The sequence below is a fragment of the Diceros bicornis genome, chromosome 1 (genome assembly GCF_020826845.1).
Source record: "Diceros bicornis minor isolate mBicDic1 chromosome 1, mDicBic1.mat.cur, whole genome shotgun sequence".
In the NCBI taxonomy this organism is placed as follows: domain Eukaryota; kingdom Metazoa; phylum Chordata; class Mammalia; order Perissodactyla; family Rhinocerotidae; genus Diceros; species Diceros bicornis.
Genome location: NC_080740.1, coordinates 4955983 through 4972930, shown reverse-complemented (window position 1 = coordinate 4972930; position 16948 = coordinate 4955983). Strand labels below are relative to the sequence as shown.

At 41.0% G+C, this 16948-nt stretch overlaps 2 protein-coding genes across 6 annotated transcripts in view; one reads left to right on the top strand and one right to left on the bottom strand.

Moving 5' to 3' along the window:
• POLK (DNA polymerase kappa) overlaps positions 1-13991 on the bottom strand; it is a 69093-nt gene extending 55102 nt beyond the window's left edge. For 2 of the 3 annotated variants that reach the window (XM_058564493.1, XM_058564735.1), the window contains exon 1: positions 11942-13935. The gene's annotated coding sequence lies outside the window, so the exon portion shown is untranslated. Of the gene's footprint in view, positions 1-11941; positions 13936-13959 lie in introns of those variants that run through there. The other variant, XM_058564553.1, reaches the window with a different exon arrangement.
• Positions 13992-14281: 290 nt separating this feature from the next.
• CERT1 (ceramide transporter 1) overlaps positions 14282-16948 on the top strand; it is a 126075-nt gene continuing 123408 nt past the window's right edge. For 2 of the 3 annotated variants that reach the window (XM_058564865.1, XM_058564943.1), the window contains exon 1: positions 14537-14720. In XM_058564865.1, coding sequence (XP_058420848.1) covers positions 14625-14720 — 96 coding nt within the window. In that variant the 5' untranslated portion in view covers positions 14537-14624. Of the gene's footprint in view, positions 14721-16948 lie in introns of all 3 variants that reach the window. The other variant, XM_058565035.1, reaches the window with a different exon arrangement.

Genomic DNA, 16948 nt, shown 5'->3' with positions numbered 1-16948 from the left:
ATTATCATGGCATCTGAAACAAACAGTTCATTTTTACCAAGCATTGCCTTACCTAATAACTTAAATAAAACTCAATTATAAAAAAAGTCATATATTTCTGCCTAAAGCAACACAGAAAATAAAGGGAAAGCATTATTCATAAGAAGACTTTGTCTGAAAATGAGAGCTTCCTAAATTTTGTCTTTGTACAAGTCAAACTAGCAGCAAAAGTGATTTCTCTTTTACAATACTCAGTAGTTTCTTCTGTGTCAAGATATAGCCAACCTCTCTAAAGTTGGGGGGAAAAAAAAGAAACAGATGAAAATAGAAACTATGAAATTCCATAAAGGTTGCCTATATTTGCTAAAAAAATATGTATGAATCAATGATAACTAACATTTTCTAACAATTTAGCACGTGCCAGGCAGGTACTAAATGCTTAATAAGCATTCTCTCATTTATTCCTCATGATTACTCACTAATTCAGATATTATCCCAATAAAGTATATATTAGTAAGATATATAAAGAAATCGAGGCTTAGAGAATTTCTGTAATTCACCCATGATCACAGGAGGTATCCAAGCTGAAATTCAAATCCAGATTTTGTCTCCAGAGCCCACATTCTTATCAGTATGCTAAATATATATAACTACTGCCTAAGATGCCAGCAGGATTATTTTATCTTCATTCTTGAATGATGTTTTCACGAGATATAGAATTGAGTTGACAGTTTTTTTCTTTCAGTACTTTAAAGATGCTGCTCCATTGTTTTCAAGTCTCTGTTATTTCTGTTAAGACCATGATCGTTCAAATTGCTGTTCCCTATATGTGATGTGCCCTTTTTTTCTGACTGCTTTCCAGTTTTTCTCTTAACCTTTGGTTTTCAACAGTTTGGCCATGATGTGCCCAGCACATCCCTAGACCAGCCTCCTGTGTTCTCTGTGAACACTTCCCTCTACCCCTGCTTCCTCTTCCTCTGCCCTTTTAAAGATCTGAAGGTTTTCTCTGTCCCTGACAGGCAGCAGGGCTGCCTTCCTCTTCCCCTCCCACCTTCACATTGTATATATTTAACTTTTTTTCTATTTTTCCAAAATACTCCCTAAAGAGGAAGAGAAAAAAGGCTTTCCAAGGCTTCAAAAATTCCCAACCCTTTTTTCAAGAACATGACTTACAACAAAATCTGTTTGAATCATGTACCTGTTTAACTTCTATCGGCAATATCAAGTACTATACTAATGGTTTGTTGTTTTTTTTGTGTGTGAGGAAGATCAGCCCTGAGCTAACATCCATGCTAATCCTCCTCTTTTTGCTGAGGAAGACCGGCTCTGAGCTAACATCTATTCCCAATCTTTCTCCTTTTTCTCCCCAAAGCCCCAGTAGATAGTTGTATGTCATAGTTGCACATCCTTCTAGTTGCTGTATGTGGGACACGGCCTCAGCATGGCTAGAGAAGCGGTGCATCGGTGCGCACCCCAGATCCGAACCCAGGCCGCCAGTAGCGGAGCGCATGCGCTTAACTGCTAAGCCACGGGGCCGGCCCTATACTAATCTTAAGCATAAAATAGTTTGGGTTCTCATTCCATAAAAAACTAGCAATAATCCCTAGAAAGAAGCAAAGGTCTTTTTGGAGAAGGTGTTTGTCTCTGGAGTCTGCCAGTGTTTCTCTACTTCACACATCTTTTCACAGGTCTGCTTGAGGGCTAACGTAAATATTACTACACGTCGGTCATTGATCCCCTTAACTTCACTTTGGTTTTTGATAATTCTCTCAGATTGTGATTTATAAAGTATGGTTCTACTGTGAAATGCTTATTACAGTAGGATCTACATGATAGCCATACTTTGAAAAATTCTGTTAATATTTTAGATATTTCTAACTTATGAAAATGGCCTAGTCAGATGTCCCAATGAGCAAATATTTATTATACACTTTATACATGATTTTTTACACCTCTATTTTTTGTACTTTATACATCTATTTTTGTGTGTGTGTGAGAGGAAGACCAGCCCTGAGCTAACATCCGATGCCAATCCTCCTCTTTCTGCGGAGGAAGACTGGCCCTGGGCTAACATCCCTGCCCATCTTCCTCTACTTTATATGGGACCTCACCAGAGCATGGCTTGACAAGCGGTGCGTCAGTGCGCGCCTGGGACCCAAACCGGCGAACCCCGGGCTGCGGCAGCAGAGTGCGCGCACTTAACCGCTTGCGCCACCGGCAGGCCTCTACATCTATTTTTCAAAAATGCAAACATTTCACTTGATTGGGCAAAGATAAGTGAACTAGTAATATATTAAAATGTGCTTTGATCTTTAAGATGAGTGCCTTATTTGGTCAAATTATTATTATTTTGGAATACATTACAATGGCTAACACTCGCACCTGACACAGAAGAAGCAAATACAAACTAGTTCTCGTTTGGTTATGAAACAAAATAAGGAATGTAGTTATATTAACCCTTGGAATACCATAAGGATCTATTAGATCCAATTTTAGTTTTTGAGTTTTTTCTTTGAGCAACTTTATTTGTAAGCATTGATATTTTATATCTTATTCTTTCTTAGAAATCTCCCAAAGAACAAAAATAATATTATTTTTTTAACAGAATAAAATTCACTCTATCTTGCAATTTCTATATGGATCTATTTGACTCCTTTATAAACTGAAGATACGTTATAGTGATTCTTTTATAAGTTGAAGACACATTATGGTGATCCCTTTTATAAACTGAAGATACATCATGGTATCTACGGGATCTTATTTTTCCTAAATCTTGAGTATTTTGCCATTTTATCATCCTAGGAATTATTTAATCATTATTTATCAATTATTTTTTAGCAGTTATGCTAAAAAATAAAATAATAAGAAAATGGAATCACCTAGAAAGAAGATCTAATGGTGAAATAAATCATCACTATTACATCATCTGTCAGTTTTCTTATTGTGTTGCACACAGTATCATATCTTTCAAAGTATAAGAGAAGCATAGAGACCATTTTTGCAGGCAGAGAGAGTTGGTAGCTTTCATTAAACATAGTTGAGAGTTCTGAATTTTTCATTTTCTGCCCATACTGGCAAAGAGAAGAAAACTGACAGAAGAGTTTCAAAATTATTTGACAAATCAGAGGATGAATGCAAAAAGACTAATAGCATTCTAGACGATAATGATGGTGAAACTGATCTCATAAGCAAAATCTCAACTATGAATTTTCAGATGATTCAAATATATTTTTTCAAACTCAAGAATCAATGAATGAACAAGGCATTTTTAAGAATAAAAAGCAAATATAGTATTTCCATCCAGTTAGTCATTCAACAGGAAGGATTTCATCACAGAGTATTTTGCAACAAGAACTTGGAACATCCCATTTTGCTAGCAGGATGTATGACAGTGTTCTTTCATCCTTTATGATCTTTGTGCACTAAAAGTTACTTAATATAGTTTGTAAGTGAACAAATGCTTACGGGCAGATGTATATATAAAGGGGATAGGAAGGAAATAGATGATGTAGAAATGAAAACTTTATTGGAATGAAAATGTTTTGCAATTATGGAGTAAAGAATATGGTTGTCTTCTCTTTAACAAGATTATGAGATATCAAAGATTTCAATGTTATTGCATTTTGATGATATAAGTGCAAGATAAAGAACCAGAAGTAATGATAAGCTAGAATCTATTAAAGATGCATATGAAATCTGGAATCTTTATTTACAGGATGGATAGTTCTAGGATCATGTATAAAAGTTGATGAGCAGCTAGTTGCTTTCAAAGGACATCAGCCATTTCAGGAAAACATGGAACAACAATCTGAGTTTACAAAGTTTCAATTTTTCTTACAATATCTAATAAAGTTGTTCACTATTCCTTTATTGTTACTTCTCAAGATTATTCATAAATTACTCAAAAATATAAAAAAATAAGATGATAAATGCCAATGGCTATTTTTCCTGATATATAAGAGTTTAATCAACATATAATTCCTTTATCAACATTAGACAAAAAAATAATTGCAACAGGCTCCAAAGATCACTTAAATTATTTATGGGTAATTAGAAAATAGACTTGCTAGCACACACACACTCCTTTAGTTATCAGTCACAGAAAAAAAATTGTAAACTGGCTACATAATACACTATTGCAGCTTAAAAATGTGCATGTATGTAGATGAATTTTCTTCAAAGAAAATGGTCAAACTCAAGAAAAACTATGCAACATACCTAGAAGGTAATCTGGCTCTAACAAATACTCAAATCTTTAATCATTTTAGGATAATAGTTTTTTTTAGTCTAAAATTAATTTTATATGTATTAAAAATACATAGTATAAGCCTCTGAGGTTCACAAGTCTAGGCTATTTACTAGCTATGACTTTGGGTAACTTATTTAACTTCTTTGAACTTTATTTATATGTAAAATAAGGATAATGTCTATCTTGCACGATTTTTGAGAAGAGTGAATATAGATGTAATAAATCTAAAACAAAGCCTGACATTTAGTAGGTCCTTAACAAATGATACTTCTTCCTCACAAAAACCTACGATGGAATTTAGTTCTTCAGTCTCTCGTTAATTTTAACCATGCTAGTGATTTTTCTCTGGGGCCTTGTTAAAATTGCAATTCCTACAGTTTCCCTTCAATCATCGATGACTAAATTTATTCTATTCATCAATAAATATTTACAGAACACTTACTATGTGACAGGCGATTTTAAATCTTTACTTGCTCTTTAATAATAATGTAACTGTTAAAAACATACCAATATCTTTTTTTTTTTTTTTTTTTTTTTTTTTGTGAGGAGATCAGCCCTGAGCTAACATCCGCCAATCCTCCTCTTTTTTTTTTTTGCTGAGGAAGACGGCCCTGGGCTAACATCCGTGCCCATCTTCCTCCACTTTATATGGGACGCCGCCACAGCATGGCTTACCAAGCAGTGCGTCGGTGCGCGCCCGGGATCCGAACCAGCGAACCCCGGGCCGCCGCAGCGGAGAGCGCACTTAACCGCTTGCGCCACCGGGCCGGCCCCCCATACCAATATCTTTTTATACTCAATTATTGTCTGTATTCCTAGATAGTAAAATGCTAGGAAACAATGAATCTATGGAAGATGTGGTATATATCTCATTTTTATAGCACCCCAATCAGGATCATCATACAGCAGGTCTTAATACCTTAAAGGAGGATGAAGATAAACTGTATATTCATAAACTCTTTGTATCACCATAACAACAAATGTGTTCTATAACAATTTTTTTCAGCTAACTGGACTAAGAAGAGGATCTGAAATTACAGTAAAAGTGAAACAATGAAAGGGCTGGGGAGAAAAACAGGAAGCAAAACATTTACAAAATAACTATCATGAGGATTCTACCCATACTTAAAAATACCACACTACTTAAAAATACCACACTACTTTATATAGTATAACTTAAACACATTAACAAAAGAATTTCTCAATGTAACAGGAAAAGAAGTTAAAAGTTAACAGACTCAAAAGCTTGGGGAAAAACACAGAAAGAAAATGTGTACACGTAGATAGTAGACACTAATATCACTGTTCGTCTAGTACAGATTTATATCGGGTACTTTTTTGACTCAAGTTATAGCGAACCCTATGAAACACCAACTACCATGACAAGTTTTTATCTCACAAAACCAAATAGATGTAAATAAAAGATAATGGAATACAATTTCGATTTTCTTCAACAGCAAGAAAAAATATTTCCGCTTGGGACACACCTGTCTTGGCTCTCCTCTGTACAACAGGAAACAGGATAAAAAGGTAGCCTACATGTTCTTTGAAATTCTGTTTCTGAATCACTGTCTTCTTGTGGAATGTAAGAACTTTCTATGGGATATGACGTATTCTTAAGTAGCAGCTGTATGCAGTACATTAAGGTATCAATGAGCACCTCTCCCCGCCAAATACATTTGTCCTTGGAGAGTTAAATGGTAAAAATCAACACACAAGGATGTTGTTCACAGGGCCTGGAAAAATGGTGAGAAGATTAGGAGCTTTAGGGATACTGACGTGGGAAACAGGATTGAAGTAAAAATTAAGAATAGGCATAACATAAGCTTTTCTTCTCCAGTCCTATGAGTCAGTTAAAACAGGATGGAAGGCATGTTATGAAGAAGGTACCATTATAGCTTATTTTTCTTCCAGCTTCTCACTCTTTCTCACCTACTCCCTCCTCTGCTTTTCCCATCGCTGCTGCTGCTGACTGCTACGGTAGAGGAAGAACAGAAGAGGAAAAATAGTAACAGATAACAGTAATATATAACATATATAAGCAGTAGTAATGCAGGGGAAGGAGAGGAATGAGGAGAAAGAAAATATGCAGGGAGGTGAGAGAAATTCTGCAGCTGTCTGGCTGTGGGGACTATTCATATGAAAAGAATGCACAGAAATTGGTCAAATTAATCACAAGGTTGCATTTCTTTTTTTCCAGCCCTGAGCTAACATCCCTGCTAATCCTCCTCTTTTTGCTGAGGAAGACCGGCTCTGAGCTAACATCCATTGCCAATCCTCCTCCTTTTTTTCCCCAAAGCCCCAGTAGATAGTTGTATGTCATAGCTCCACATCCTTCTAGTTGCTGTATGTGGGATGCAACCTCAGCATGGCCGGAGAAGTGGTGCTTCGGTGCGCGCCCGGGATCTGAACCCAGGCCGCCAGCAGCGGAGCACACACTTAACCGCTAAGCCACAGGGCCGGCCCATTTATAACATTTTTAACGTGACAAGACTCATTAAATAGTTTACATGATAACTTGGTGGAAAGAGATCAGCAAATAAGGATGATCCTTTTTTCTTTAAAATTCCAAACAGCCATTGTTTTAACTAGAAAGAACTCAGACAAGTGGCCTACAGAGATCCAGTGGAAGCAGGATTAAACAACAGGGTTAGAGATTAGGGTTTACCACTGTCAGGTGGTAGGGGGAAAGGTTACCTTCTTGCAACGTAAAAACCACTAGTTCAGCTATTATAGTTACATGTGAACCTTTCTTACCTTGTTTTCTGTTATAATCTCCTTGAAGGCAGAGCCCCCACAGCCCCTCCCCACGTTTTTTTACTTTTTACTATCTTAAAATCACCCACAGTAGTCAACATGTATCTTGCATATGGCATAATTGTTAAATTATTAACTGAAAGATGAGGTTTAATTAATTAATTATATTGAATGCCTTCTATGTGCTGAGCACTATCCTAGGAACTAAGGATAGAACAAAGTTATAAAAAAGAGGCCGGCCCAGTGGCATAGTGGTTAAGTTCGCATGCTCCGCTTCAGTGGCCTGGGGATTGCCAGTTCGGATCCCAGGCGCAGATCTACGCACAGCTCATCAAGCCATGCTGTGGCAGCAGCCCATATAAAGTAGAGGAAGAAGGGAACGGATGTTATCCCAGGGCGAATCTTTCTCAGCAAAAAAGAGGAGAATTGGCAACAGATGTTAGCTCAGGGCTAATCTTCCTCACAAAATAAATAAATAAATAAATAAAAATAATAAAGATTTTCTAAAATAAGAAAAAAGTTATAAAAGAAATGGGTGAAAAAGACTAAAAATTCTTGCCCGCAAGGAACTCACATTCTAGTGGAAGAAAATAATATATGCAGTCTAATACATCCATTTAAACATTTATTATGTGCTAGTGTGTGCTCTGCCCTTGAAAAGGGCATAATCCCATTGCTTGACAATGGGATTTTCACATATGTTAAATGATATTTTTTCCTCAGAACGCCCCCTCCCCCACCCCTACAGTTAGACTATAATGAAAACTACATATATTAGATATGCTTGTTGTTTCTAGCCGGCCTCTCATTCCCAACAAACCACAAAAGGCGTAGCCTTATATTCCACACTTTTGGGAAAAGCTAATTAGAGCACTGGCGGGCCAACTTCCTGTTTCTTTTAAGAATCTGGGGGCCGGCCTGGTGGCACAAGCGGTTAAGTGCGCGTGCTCTGCTGCGGTGGCCCGGGGTTCGCCCGTTCGGATCCCGGGCACGCACTGATGCATCGCTTGGCAAGCCATGCTGGCGCAGCGTCCCATATAAAGTGGAGGAAGATGGGCATGGATGTTAGCCCAGGGCCAGTCTTCCTCAGCCAAAAAAAAAAAAAGAGGAGGATTGGCAGATGTTAGCACAGGGCTGATCTTCCTCACACACACACACACACACACACACACACACACACACACACAAAGAATCTGAACTAAAAGACATCGAGAGGGCCCTGAAACTGAGAGGTAGTTAAACCAAGTTGGACAATATGCAAGATGAGAGTTAAAAGAGACAGAGAAACAGACTGAGAACACAAGAACACAGAGATGAAAGATACCATGAGGCCCCAGAGATGGACAGAAAAACACTAAGTCCTCATTTTCCAAGTTTCCAACAAGGCCCAGCTGAGGATTCAGAGATCTCTATAATAACCTTCCCTTATTTGAGGAACGCTGAATGTATTTCTCCCCCCTTCAATCAAAAGAACCTTGATAAGACCAGTAAGAGTAAAGTATCCAACTGTTCAACCATAATCAACTGATCACTATGCCCAATGTGGCTCCTTCTGAAATTGTAACCTCCAGCCACAATCTCCTTCCAGTAGTATCCTGATGCCATTCTACTATCATCCTTTGTCTTCAAGTGGGGAGGGAGGACTCAGACACTGCCGGGGGGTGTAAACTAATGCAACCTTTTTGGAGGACAATTTGATAGTATCACACTGTAATATGTACATATTCTCTACTTCAGCAGTCCATCATTGGGAATTTACCCCCAGAAAAGAGCTAGACAAGTGCACAAAAACAAAGTTAAACCAATGTTTATTAAAGCATTTTTGTAATAGCAAAAAATGAAAAATTTTGATTGCCTATCAAAAGACGAATTCTACGCAGTCATTAAAAACAATGCCATAAAATAGATGTTCACAATATATTAAATTAAAAATGCAATTTGTACAATGGTATAAATACTGTCTCTCTCTATATATGTGTTTCTATTCTGAAAATCATAAATAGTGCTCTCAGGAAAAAAATGAGGGGACATGCATAAAAAAGAAAAGCAAGTCCCATATTTCATTGCTTTAAAGACACATTTTTTTCACATTTTAACATCTCTAAAATTGAGATGCCTCACATAATCCTCATGAGTGAGACAGCAGTTGTGACATAATTATCATTACCTATGCATCAAAACATGAAGAACAGGTCTCAGCAGCTTGGGGGAAAAACTCTGAAGACAATGATGGGGCCTTCTTAAGGAATGTTGCAATCATCAATTCTCTTGACGGTGAAGAAGAAAATATGTAAAAACAGGGACATCAACAACTCTAAATTGAAAATTAATTTAGGGCCGGCCCCGTGGCTTGGTGGTTAAGTGAGCGCGCTCCACTGCTGGCGACCCGGGTTCGGATCCCGGGCTCGCACCGACGCGCTGCTTCTCCGGCCATGCTGGGGCCGCGTCCCACATGCAGCGGCTGGAGGGATGTGCAGCTGTGACACACAGCTATCTACTGGGGCTTTGGGGGGAAAAAATAAATAAATAAAATCTTTAAAAAAAAAAAAAAGAAAATAAATTTAGAAGACTCTGAATGTGAAGAGACTAACTGATCCTTAACTAATCTGTATCACTTACAATTACCTTTTCTTCTATTACAAAAGTGATACATTTACATATACACATGTACACACATACTCACACCTATATAGATATATTTTTCTCCTACAAAATAGTACAAAGAAGAAAATTCAAGTGGTCCATAATTTCACCACACAGATAATTATTCAAGACATTAAAATAGGAAAAAAAAAACCCAGCTGTTATTCATATGTTGTATTTTGTTCATTTGTCTTGTAATTTTTAGACTGTTGCTCTTCATAGATCATTACCTCTATTTCATAGATTAATATCTCTATTTCTAAATTTGCAAAACCATGTTTCTTACATAAATCCCTAATTTTTAACTGTTTATGTTTCAGTTTGGAACAGCATTATAAAAAACAGTTAAATTCCTAGGTTAGCTAAAAAGAACTATAACTCAAAAAGCATCTTTAATACATACTGTGGGAATACAGAACCTATAAGCTCTGTTATGGACTACACTGTGTCCCTCCAAAATTCATATTTGAAGCCCTAACTTCCAATGTGACTGTATTTGGAGATAGGGCCTGTAAAGAGGTAATTAAGGTTAAGTAAAGTCATAAGTGTGGGGTTCTTATAAGAAGAGGAAGAGGTGGGCTGGCCCTGTGGCTTAGTGGTTAAGTGCGCGCGCTCCACTACTGGTGGGATGGGTTCGGATCCCGGGCACGCATGGACGCAGCGCTTCTCCAGCCATGCTGAGGCCACGTCCCACATACAGCAACTAGAAGGATGTGCAACTATGACATACAACTATCTACTGGGGCTTTGGAGAAAAAAAGGAGGAGGACTAGCAATAGATATTAGCTCAGAGCCGGTCTTCCTCAGCAAAAGAGGAGGATTAGTATGGATGTTAGCTCAGGGCTGATCTTCCCCCCCAAAAAAAAAAAGAGGAAGCGGGACTAGAGCTACCCAGTCTGTGGTATTTTGTTATGGCAACCTGAGCTGACTAATAAAGGCTCTTTACAGCACCATTTTTAAAAATTAGACAATCTTTTCAGTTTCAATGTGGGACATCCTCTCCTGTTATAGTTACAGAATTGAGAACAAATATTTCCCCTCATTCCTCTATCTGTTAATCAGTAAAATTGCAAAGAGTCTCAGTTCCAATACCTCAGTGTTTTCTGGCTTCTGTGTTTTGCCAGTGGGAGTAGAAGGCAGGGATGAAGTCTTTGGGATTGGTGTTTAGTGGAGATAAGAGCTGGGAGAATGAGATAAGGTGGAAAACAGGGAGAAAGAGGAATTGAAGAACTCTAGTGGGATGAGAAGGCTGGAAACAGGATACTTGGGCTCAAACTACAACTATGCTTTTTACTAGCTGTATGACCTTTGGAAAGTTATTTAACTTCTCTGTGGTTCAGTTTATTCATGTGAAATATAAGAAATAGAAACAGAATAGAAATAATAAATTCTACATTGGAGTTAAATAAGACAGCATAGATCTAAGAGCTGGATAAAGGAAAGATTTTCAAAATCATTAGCTGAATTAAGAGCATAGTTGCTCTGATATACTTATCTACAGGATATATTATTTATTTACACAATTCTTCCCACTTTGAGAGGTATTCTGAAGCAAAGAAAAGGGTATGATCTCTGAAATCAGATAGGTCTGTGTTCAAATCCTAACTCTGCCACTTAGCAGCTATACAACACTGGGTAACTTAGCCTCCCTGAGCTTCAGCTGTATTATCCTTATTTTTTAACCCCCCCCCCCCAAAGCCCCAGTAGATAGTTGTATGTCACAGCTGCACATCCTTCTAGTTGCTGTATATGGGATGCGGCCTCAGCATGGCCGGAGAAGCGGTGCGTCGGTGCGCGCCCGGGATCCGAACCCGGGCCGCCAGCAGCGGAGCTCGCACACTTAACCACTAAGCCACGGGGCCGGCCCTGCAGTATCCTTAAAATGAGGCCAAACTTATATAGTTTGTAAGGAAAAAGTCAGATCAGGAATGTAAAACGCCTGACCCAGGCTAAGACTTAAAATTGTAAAGATGTCATTTTCTTTACAAATTAAGTGCATTCTCAATCCAAATCCCCATAGAATTTTTCATGCAATTTGACAAGCTGTTCTAAAATTAACCTGGAAGAGAAGATACACAAAAATATCCAAATGAAAAAGAACATTAGCAGAATTTTGCTATTATATATATGAAAAGAGTGTAAAGTCAAGTAATTAAATCAGTATGGTATTAGCATAGGTAGACAAATAGATCAATGAAAAAGAATGGAGTCCAGAAACAGACCTGCATATCACATAGATATAAGGGTAAGAACAGACTATTCAATGAAGTGTTGGGCCAAGTGGCTGTCCTCAAGTAACAATTAAATTCCTACCTCATTCCATATACAAAAATAAATCCCAGGTGGGTTCAAGTTCTAAAAGTAAAAAAAAAAAATTACTAAAAGAGAAAATACAGAACATTCATAAGAGGGTTGGGGGAAGCTCTAAGTAAGAGAGAAATCTCAGAAGGTATCCCTCTCACCAGAGAACAGAAAGCAAGCTCACGTTATTTTATTCTTGTACTGCAATTTCTTCCCTTCAACAGAAATGAAGAGAATCCCAACCTCTAATGTGGTATTCTAATCAGTATACAAAAATCCTTCTGTACTTAAAAAAAATTTTTTAATAATCTTATAAGTATAGAGGAACAACGTGGCAAAAATCTTTTTTAAAAAGGAAATTTTCTCTCATATTAATATTAAATACAATGAAACAATTTCCTACTGAGTAAGTGGGCACCTTAGTGAGCTACGTGTTGGTGGTTACAACCACACACAACTTAGAAATGCACACAACAGAAAGTCCAATTTAAAAATAAACATATACTATGCTCCCACGATTCTAAACTGCATTATGAAGTGGATATCTCAACAATTCACAACCATTTATTAAGACTAATGACATTTTAAAACTTAGAGCTTAAAAGATCCAGAAATAGGAAGTCTAACTATATTAGGTAATCGGAAGGCAAAACAAAACTTAATTGCTTCAGTATTCATCATTCTAAAGGTATAATTTAGTAACTCAATAAAGAGGAAAAGATGTGCTGTGGATTTTCTTTTTTGTCTTTTGAATGACAACCTTGGGATTATGTTTTAATTAACATGTTAATACAGTATTTTCAAAAGCTTTATCTCAAGGTTTTATTCACCTGAATGGCTTTCAATTATTATCCCTTGATTTCACAATGGACAAAATTTGTAACTTATTTACATAGATTCAGCATCTATAAGTGTCAATCTAGGGGACTGAAAGATACCTTAGATATTTCTCAGAGGCACTTCCCATCATTCCGTTTTTTGCTAAAGATCCCAGTTAAATTGGCCACTATCGCTACCAGAGTTACTTCTGGCCACTGTGCCTTTTCCCCTAGGCTCGTAATTTCACTGCTATCCTCTCGTCCCTGCAGTAAGCAGGTATTCTTTCTAAGGTTTAACCAGGAATTTTACTGTTGGTAATGATTAGGAAATTAACAAGATGTAAAAATAGCAAACGAGAGAAAAGAACTGAAGCTACATAGCTCAAGATCTCACAATAAAAGTTATCCTTAAACGTATGCAAAACGACTAGACGAGACGTTAGTTCTTTTACTGGTCCTTCCACTAATTCTGGTCTTAAAACAAAGCCAGCCTCCTATTGCCTAATCCCTCCATATGCAATACGACTACTGCACTTGGATCTTTCCTACACAAGAGAGTTTCTATTCCAACCTTTCCTGTCTTTCAGAGAGAGGCGGGTCGGTAGAGATGGTTAACCTGGGGCTCAGGAAGATCCTCACCCACAACTCAGAGAAAACTCCAGGCTATCATCTCACATTCTCATTTTACTTTAAAAGCTCCTCAAGCGTCATTTATTCTCAGACATCTTCAAAATGACTTTCCACAAAACAAAAACCGAAAATCTAACAACGAGAAGGGCTTGCTCTGGTGCGACGGGACTGAGCATGCTTCCTTCAAAAGCGGGAAACGTCAAGCGTGAAGACTCACTTCCAAAGAGCAAGGTGCAAGCCCTCCGAAATTGGCAGAGGAGTTTGGGCGGAAAGGAACTCCCGTGTCACCAGAGAGGTGGCAAACCCCTGGCCCGCGGCCGAGGCGGATGCGCCGGGTACACTCCCGCCTGGGCGAGCGGGAAGATGCTCCCGGGCTTTCGGGAAGCCGTCATGGAGGCAGGCCCGCCATCCTCAGCGGAGAGTTACCACGTCCGGGCCCGCAAGCCCAGGGGGTTCGTCACAAAGAGGCTCGGCAGAGATAAAAGCGCGGCCGAGGGGACGGGTCACGCAACTGTCACACGAAGCCCAGCCACTGCTTGACCGCCCCCAACGCGACAAGCCTTCCCGGCGCGGAGCACTCACCCGTTGCCTCAGGATCGCGACTACAACTCCCGGGAGGCCGCGCGGCCGACGGAGCAGCGACCTTCCCAAAATGCAGCGCGGCGGCGTCCCCGTCCCTCCTCCTCCTCCTCTCTCCGCTCCTCCCCCTCGTCTAGCCGCGTCACCCGGGAGGGCCGGAGGCAGGCGCGGGCGGAGATCCCGAGCCTCGGCGTGCCGCGTCAGACGTCGGGAGGGGCCGGGGCGGGGCCCGGGGGAGAGGGGAGGGCAGAGCGGAGGGGAGGGTAAATAGTGGGCCAGGCAGGAAGATGGCGGCGTAGCGGAGGTCTGAGTGGCCTCGGGTCTGCGGCTGGATTTCCTCGTCCGTCTTCCTCCCGTGTTTTTCTGGCTGAGCTTGGCATCGAGGGGGCTGAGTTCGGGCGGCCGCGCCGGGCGCACCGCGGGGGTCACGGCGGCGGCGGCGGCTGACGGCTGGAAGGGCGGGCTTCCCTCGCCGCGCGTCCTCCTTCCCCGGTCCGCTCGGTGTCAGGCGCGGCGGGCGGACTTCGTCCCTCCTGCCGCTCCCCCCCGCGCCGGAGCGCGCTCCCCTGCCTTCGCCATCCCCCGACCCTTCACCCCGGGCACTGGGCGCCTCCTCCGGCGCAGCGCAGGGAGCGGGGGCCGGGCTCCTGCTCGGCTGTCGCGCCTCCATGTCGGATAACCAGAGCTGGAACTCGTCGGGCTCGGAGGAGGACCCGGAGACGGAGTCCAGGCTGCCGGTGGAGCGCTGCGGGGTCCTCAGTAAGGTGAGCACCCCGGCGGCCAAGGGCCCGCGGCCCGGACTCACCTGCCGCCAGGGAGCCGGGCCGCTGAGGGCGTGGGCTGGGGCTGGGCGAGAGGCGCGGGCCGTCCGGGCGGGGGCTGCGGAATGTGCCGGGGTGCGGAGCGGAGGGCCGCCGCGGCCGGGCCCGGGCCAGGGGGCCGTGGGGTGCGGGGGAAGGGGACTGTCGTCCTCGCCTGCCCTAGCTCGGCGGCCGAGCACCGGGGAAGACGTGTCCCAGCCCCGGCTCCAGTTTGGGAACGAGATGCGACCGCGACTTGGGACTCAGGGCGGCAGCTGTCCCGGGTGTAGGAATCCAGGACGGACAAGAGCGGTGTCTGAACAGCTGGGTATGGGAGTGATGCCAGTCGGACCTCAAACGGGGGTAGCCGGGAGATGCCGAACAGAGGGAGGTTGAGGGTTCTACGGCCGCGGCTGTTAAGACAGAAGCAGGAGCAGCCCGGCTTGGTGCTGAAATCGGAGGTGGTGAACTGTGCCAGGTTAGATGGGGTGAGACATCTCACTGAGGAGGACCTGTGTACTTTTCCCCTCATCCTTGACCCCAGTTCAGAAAAGAACTGTTGAATCAGCACATGATAGGTACAAGAAATATTCATAGTGACTTGGAACATGTCAGAAGGAGACCGACCTTTAGTCGAGGAAGAAGAGCGTTATTTAGTATTAATTTTAGTTAAAATATTCTTGCAGTCAGAGGACCAGCGTAAGGAAAAGACATCTTATTTTGCTGTATTTTTTAAAACTCCCTTTTTCAAAATTTTAGCAATGCAGATAGTCACTTGTAGGACTTGAAGGCTAAGTTAAAATAGATGAGGCCTTTTTTAAGGGAGAAAGTGGGTGATCTTTTATTTTTCTGGGGCAGTTTTTTGGTTTTGGGTTTTTTTTTTTTTTTTTAAGTTTTTGCTATCAGAAGGTTCACATTGTCTTTTTTACTTCCTTCTCCCTTCCTGTTAAACTTTTAGAAATGGTTGGAGCTAGCATTTAACTTGGAGAGGGGGAGCTGCGGCCAGTCCTTCAACAAGCTGGTTGGTCATAAGATACTAGGTCATGTGCAGCTACTGGCTATTAAGAAATCACCCTGTTCCCAGTATACGTGCGTTGGCTAGGCATTTGGTCATCGTTTGTGGAATTGTTTCATATTAGGCGTTATATTGTCTTCAGAAGGCTGGTGAGAAAGAGCCTAAGAAAGGCGAGAGATGTCAGAACTAAGGCTTGCAAGTGCTAACTTTTATTTGTATAGCAGAAAAATTACTATGTGTGTTGGTATTGTGATCATTATTGGAATTTCCATGAAAAGTTTTCAGTAAAGTGAAGTTCCCTAGGATTTCTTTAGATTAAATATATCTTGTAATTTAGAAATCTGTATTGAACGCATTGTGTAATATAGGTATGCATTTTCAGATGGAATTGTTTTGTAATGGGTTCTTTGCTTCTCAGTGATTCTGGTAGTTTCATCACTTTTCTCAATAAATGAAAAGCAGACTTCCAAATTAGTATTGTGGTGACGTTAAATATTTTACAAAACAAGCTGTACATTTGACCTGTTGACCATCAGTTTTGGGGGAGTGGGGGGAGGATTGGAGTGACTGGTGGAAAGAGCACTGGTGCTCTGAGTATTCACTGTGTGCAGAGCAGTGTAGTAGGTATATTGTATGACAAAAAGTGGAAGACTGTCTCCTTGATATTTAAATGCACAAAAATGTAGTATTTGGCCACTTTTATGGTAGGTAAGTAATTTCAATGTTGCTGCATATGTAGAAGCAACAGGAATATAGGTTTTGGTATTATTCTTGTTAATCGCTATGAAGGAAATTTCCCTGAAATTTAACAATTTAGGGTTATATATAGTGTTTCCTGGAAGCTTTTTAATCAAGAGTATTTTATATTGAATACGTGTTTTTAAATTTAAAGTACATATATATTTTGAGGAGGGAGTAAACTTCTATTAGAAATATACCAGTGTAGGGGCCGGCCCCGTGGCTTGGCGGTTAAGTGCGCGTGCTCCGCTACTGGCAGCCCGGGTTCGGATCCCGGGCGCACACCGACGCACCGCTTCTCCGGCCATGCTGAGGCTGCGTCCCACATACAGCAACTAGAAGGATGTGCAACTATGACATACACCTGTCTACTGGGGCTTTGGGGGAAAAAAGGAAGAGGATTGGCAATAGATGTTAGCTCAGGGCCGGTCTTCCTCAG